The 5,815-nt window shown below is 36.2% G+C and overlaps 1 protein-coding gene across 4 annotated transcripts; it reads left to right on the top strand.

The window, feature by feature from the left end:
- Positions 1 to 634: 634 nt before the first annotated feature.
- Positions 635 to 2,948, top strand: LOC132285761 (uncharacterized). 4 transcript variants are annotated; one of them, XM_059787968.1, is made up of 6 exons: positions 635 to 972; positions 1,252 to 1,349; positions 1,558 to 1,824; positions 1,902 to 2,082; positions 2,357 to 2,438; positions 2,638 to 2,948. In XM_059787968.1, the coding sequence occupies exons 1-6, from the start codon at positions 947 to 949 to the stop codon at positions 2,686 to 2,688; spliced, it is 705 nt and encodes a 234-aa protein (XP_059643951.1). In that variant the 5' UTR covers positions 635 to 946; the 3' UTR covers positions 2,689 to 2,948. The 4 variants fall into 4 exon arrangements, with proteins under 4 accessions (XP_059643951.1, XP_059643949.1, XP_059643952.1 ...); XM_059787966.1 differs by having other exon boundaries at positions 637 to 972; positions 2,559 to 2,946; XM_059787969.1 differs by having other exon boundaries at positions 638 to 972; positions 1,272 to 1,349; positions 2,559 to 2,945.
- Positions 2,949 to 5,815: the final 2,867 nt, after the last annotated feature.

Here is a 5,815-nt window from a genome sequence, read left to right as displayed (position 1 = left end):
CCAAACCGGTTTTTCACGATTTGGCTTGATTTGGTTCCTTTGATCAAATGGTTCGGTTTGGTTCCAAATTTTATGAATCTGTTAAAATTGGTTTGGTTCCAAAAAACTCTTAAACCAGTCCAAACCAAACTGTGTGCACCCCTACACTGACCCATGTGGTTTCCCTCATTGAATTTTTTTTATTTGCATTATGTACCTATCATTTTTAAAAAATTGTGTAAATGCCCCCACTAATATGAAAAAACTCTAATTTATAAGTCTGCCCCACTGATATATTTGGATCTAATTTAATTCTGTCTCTTCATATATATATATATATATATATATATATATTGATGAAAATCTATCTTAATATAAAATTTCAAACAATCGTAAATGTGACAAACAATTGCCGACTTTGGTGGTGTGTTTTTTTTTTTTTTTGGGTAAAGGTAATCTTGACTTTGGTGGTGTTGAACATGAATGGAAGTGGCTTTAGTTGAGAGAGAATAAGGAATAAGGAACAAAAAGAATGGGAATACATTAATGCCCTCAAAAAGTATCCATACGTATATGTTCTGTATTCTTCAGGTACTTTTCTGTCCAGGACAAAACAGAAGACTTTGATGCAGGGGAAGCTATTTAAATGCTAAAATATGGAATGAAACTGATATTGCAAGCATGAGAGAGAGAGAGAGAGAGAGACAGCACTTTGCTTCCTCAATCCATATGACTTCTTTTTGTTTTTTTCCCTCATAGAAACCAGTTTCTGTATGCAAAGCATATTTCACCTTGCTTGCCCTCCTCCACTGCTCATGTGCTTATTAAATTCATACATGACTTCTCTTCCAGGTTTTTTTTTTTGAGTAAACAGGGGGCCATGACATAAATATTCTTTTGCAATCAACAGTTCCTCTTGGAAGATCGAATGAACTAGGCAGAAAATCGACAGCTTCGTAATCAAACAATGGAGAGTTTGATTAAACAAAGAAGGTACTTCCAACCCTTGGCATATTTTGTTATATATTTTTGATTTTTCGCAGTATATTCACAAAGGAAAAAAAGATTCACCTTATCACAAAATGAGAACTGCACTAGTTGCAGTAGGAAATGTTTGGCATGATTAAATTGGCTTCATTGCAGAAATGTTAGAACAATCCTTGGTAAAAATTATGATTTACGTTTTTGCCTCACCATCAACTTTCGTGTTCTGTTTTTCCTCTTTCATTTTTCTTCTACCTTGTTCAAAATGTTTATGACCTGTCTAATTAGGGTGAGATTTACTGGGCTAGAACAAGATAACAAGGAAGATCCCAACAGCATTAGAGAAAGAAGTACTCCACCACAACGAATCGAGTCCTTTGAAGGAGGTACTTGTGTATTTTTGCATCACATCTTAAATTGTCATTCCTTTTAGGCCCCGCCCAAACCTTTGAATATGTGGAAAATTAATTCCACATTGGTGACAAATTCAATTTTCATCATGGCATGAATAGCTAAGCATTAGTACATTCAAAGAAATTATTTAAGAAAAGGGGGACAAAAAAAGCAACAAAACTTTGATGGTTGTTTTTGTAGAGAAAAAGACACAGAATTGGTTCCAGAGGCAGTTTTCTGGACAGATGAATAGGGATTATGACTCCAGCGACGGTGAGTTTGCAACTGCAGTCGCAGCTGCTGCATTTGCCATCCATTCATTTGAAGAATCCGAGTACCAAAAAACATCGAGAGATGGCCTTAAAACCCCCATCACAAAGGTGAAGACTCGAAAAGAAGACTCCTCTAGGCTGCCAGAAACCGGTAGAGTCTCTAGGCGATTCTCTGGCAAAGAAGAAAAAGAAGCAGGTAATTTTCAACCTCAGCTACCTACATAATTTGTGACGATGATATGCTGGTATAGACTAAGGTAGTGATATGAACAGTTGAAGCTTCCACAGGAAAGCCAATGGGGCAGGATAGCAAATCAAGTTATCCATCCTATGTGAGTCCTGCACCATCATCAGCTGGAAACCAAATGCAGAAGGTGAATTCAACAAGACTTGGAAGTCCAGAAACCAAAGCAGATGCTTGGGAAAAAGCTGCTATGGGAAAGATCGAAAGGCGGTATGTATTCCTCTTTTTGGTATTTTAGTTGATTGGTATCTAAAATCAGATGACATCACAGACTCAAGTAACCTTTTTTATAAATTAAATTACAATCTAATGAGAAATTTTTAGATGGTCCCGGGACCTGACCCATCATCATTGGACACGTAAGCGAAAAAGCTGAAAAACAAACACATTTCCGACACAATTGCTTACGTGATTGGTCGTGGGACCATGTGTTAACTTCTCCAAGATTCATATTGATAACAAAAGGTAACTTGGAAATTTGCAGATATGAGAAGATGAGCTCTGACATTCTTGCTTGGGAAAATGAGAAAAAGGTGAAAGCCAAACTTCAAATGGAAAGGAAACAGGTTTTCTTCTTTTTGGCTTCTCTTTTTATTTTTTTTATTTTTTTTTTCAAACATTGGATTGTTTTTGACAATGTTGAACACCAATTACTGGAACTGCTCACAGATTTTTTGAAACTGCAGAGTGAAATAGAGGAGAGAAGAGCAAGAAACTTGCAACATTACCAGAAGAAGCTAACAGGGATTGATCATATTGCTGCAGGAGCAAGAGCACAAGCAGAAGAAAAAAGAAAAAATGAAGAGTCTGTGGTGAAAGGCAGAGCAAAGAAGATCAGGTCAACAGGAAAGGTTCCTGTTAGTTGTTTCTGCTGCTGAATGTCACAAGGGAGGAGCCTAGAGTCATTTCGACTTGGGAATTCCACAGAATTCTATGCAACACTATATGATTGTATATAGAAGTTATAAACTTTCTTACACTCAAAAATTTGGTCATGTTAATAAGGCAATGGTACAATATATTTGTTGGGGAATTTATGGATTTTATTCGTACATAATGTAATAATATATACAAATGTTCAAGAATTACAAATCTTACAATATGAGTTCAAAAGAAAACACTAACAAAATTACCACCCTTTTAATAATGAAATAAATAATGCAACAACATCAACAAATAGAATGAACATCGATTTTTCAATAATGAATGAAAGAATTACAATAGTCACAAGTAGAATAAAATTAATTTGTTAAAATTGGCTTACTCAGTTTGAGAGCCTAACTATCATTATATATATAAGGAAAACTACAAATATGGAAAGAGAACCAACAAACACAATTCCTTATAAGCCTAAATATACACCTAAAATGAAAACTCAATAAATCTACCACAATCACTGAGTCAACCCAAAGATATGATTTTCAACTGTCCCCATCAAGTTGGAGCAAATATGTTGACCATGCCTAGCTCGACTATGGAAGACTGAAAAAGAGAAAGCCCAACAGACTTTGTGAATACATCTACAGTCTGTTCTGAAAAGGGAACAAAAATAGGATAAATGATACATGACCGGACCTTCTCTCAAATGAAGTGAATGTCTACCTCAATATGTTTCGACTTTCCATGTAACACGGAGTCAGAAGCAATTTTTTTTTTTTTTGCAGCTACACTTCGGTGACGGGCCAAAATTCTTTTGCAGCTATACTTTGGCGGCAGACAAAAATTTTCTTTGCAGTTACACTAAGGACAAGCCGAATTTTCTCTTGCAGTAATAACTCGACGGGGATTCAAAGTTTTCTTGGAGCAACACCTTAGAGATGACCAATAATTAAATTTTCAAAGACACTTTGGTGGTGAGACAGAATATTTCTTGGCAGCTACAGTCTGGCGACAAACCAATTTTTTTCTTCACAGCTACACTTTGCCGATGGATCAAATTTATTTCTTGCAGCTACAATTTGGCGATATACCAAATTTTTTTTTCGTAGCTACACTTTAGTAGCAAGCCAAGTTGACAAATTGTGACGAGCCCTTTTGATATCTTGTGACGAGTGATAGCAATAACTTATTAGCAAGCAAAATTGATTAAAGTGGCCAACACCTTTGATATCATGCAACGAGCACACTTTGTTATCTTTGTAGATTTTATTTATTTATTTATTTTGGTAGATTGAACTTTAAGCAAACTTCTAAGTTGCCTACTGTAACGACCCAAATCGAGGGATCCGGATCGCTAATCGGGTCTTTACCCGGACCTGAGGTGACACAAGGGTACTATGGTCATTTCACATTAATTCAATGCTTCAAGGTCCACTAAGGGTAAAACCGTCATTTACTAGAGTCAACTAATGATTTAAGTGTGATCTGGGGACCTTATGGTCGTCCCACGTCATTCTAATGCTCCTAGAGTTCATAGGGGTATAATGGTCCTTTTACATGGTTAAATAATGATATTAAACCCAAAAGGGTAAAATAGACCTTTACCATGGTTAAATAGTGACATAAAAGACTTGGGGGTAAAATAGTCATTTTTGGGCAAAATATAGCATTTGTACCCTTTAGGGTTAATTCTGTCATTTCTAGGGGTCTTTCCGTACTTTGGTTAAATTTTAGGGCCAAATGAGTAATTATACAAAAGTTTGATGCTAAATAGTGATATTTGGGTTCATCCAATCAATTAGATGTGTCATCTAATCGATTAGATGACCCTTCCAATGAGCATGCAAAAACCTAACACCCATCTAATCGATTAGATGATGCATCTACTCGGTTAGATGTTGCCATCGAACCGGTTAGATGTTGCCATCTAATTAATTAGATGGTGAACCTAGAAAACCCCAGCTATTGCAAAGCCCATCTGATCGACTAAATGGGGCATATAATCGATTAGATGGGTTCCAAACTTAATTTAACTGGTTAGATGACCCCATCTAACAGTTTAGATGATACCTAAACCCAATGTGATCGATGGGATCACTTCCCTGCCTTGCTCAAAGTCACTCCAAACTCATGAACATCAACCATAAGCTTATAGACATCATCTAGCAACAACAACAACATACCAATTAATCAAAATAACCACTAATTTGTCATTTAAAATTTGAATTCATTTATGTTCCATTTCATACATAACCCAAAAGAATAATTGCATCCCAAAAGAATAAGTCTACAAAATAATGAGGCCTCCTTAGCCAATATTACAAAGCTTTACATGAAGCTAATCAAAATAATATAATTTGTATTACAAGATCGTTTCATAAGCTAGTCTATTACAAAATGTTATCTAAAGTCCATTCCTCTACGTCTAAGCTTGCGAGGGTGCATCGTCAACAATTTTCTTGCCATGTCCTAAAAATATTAATAAGGGGGTGAGCACACTCAATAGAAGGTGCCTAAAACACACCTCTTAATGACTCCGTGAATCCAAACAAAGCATAGAATATAAAGAAACGGGATCATATAATTTCAGAAGGGTAAACATAATAACAACTAGGTCATCTAATCATATCTACAATGTAATGCCATTGGGATGCAATGTGATCTAATATCACTCTCCTATTTCGAAAACATTTCCGTTTTACCGTTCCAAACCGTTAATGCAACCCGGCCCATAGTATATCTATGGCGCCACGAGAGAAGGGCTGGTTAGCTATCCCTGACCACATAGCAACTCCAAGACGTCATTTAGGACTTAGGTTGCTCAACCACACTAGAGTCTCTCCCTAGTTCCTTCTAGATCATATTAACGCCACGGACCACTAGGCAACTCCTAGGCGCCTGGGTTTTCGCAAACCACTTTCAAATCTTTTCCCCAAAATAATTTTCATTTCATTTCAAAATAATTTTTCCTTCTCTTGCCCAATGCCATGCATGAGTGCATCATGCCTTTCAATGCCAAGTCAAATATACATTTTTATATATCTCATTCAACCTAAACCACATA

The sequence above is a fragment of the Cornus florida genome, unplaced genomic scaffold, assembly GCF_030987335.1.
Source record: "Cornus florida cultivar Cherokee Brave unplaced genomic scaffold, ASM3098733v1 CherokeeBrave_3.0.0_Hap2_Chr11, whole genome shotgun sequence".
NCBI classification, from domain to species: domain Eukaryota; kingdom Viridiplantae; phylum Streptophyta; class Magnoliopsida; order Cornales; family Cornaceae; genus Cornus; species Cornus florida.
This window is presented reverse-complemented; position numbering and strand designations above follow the sequence as displayed.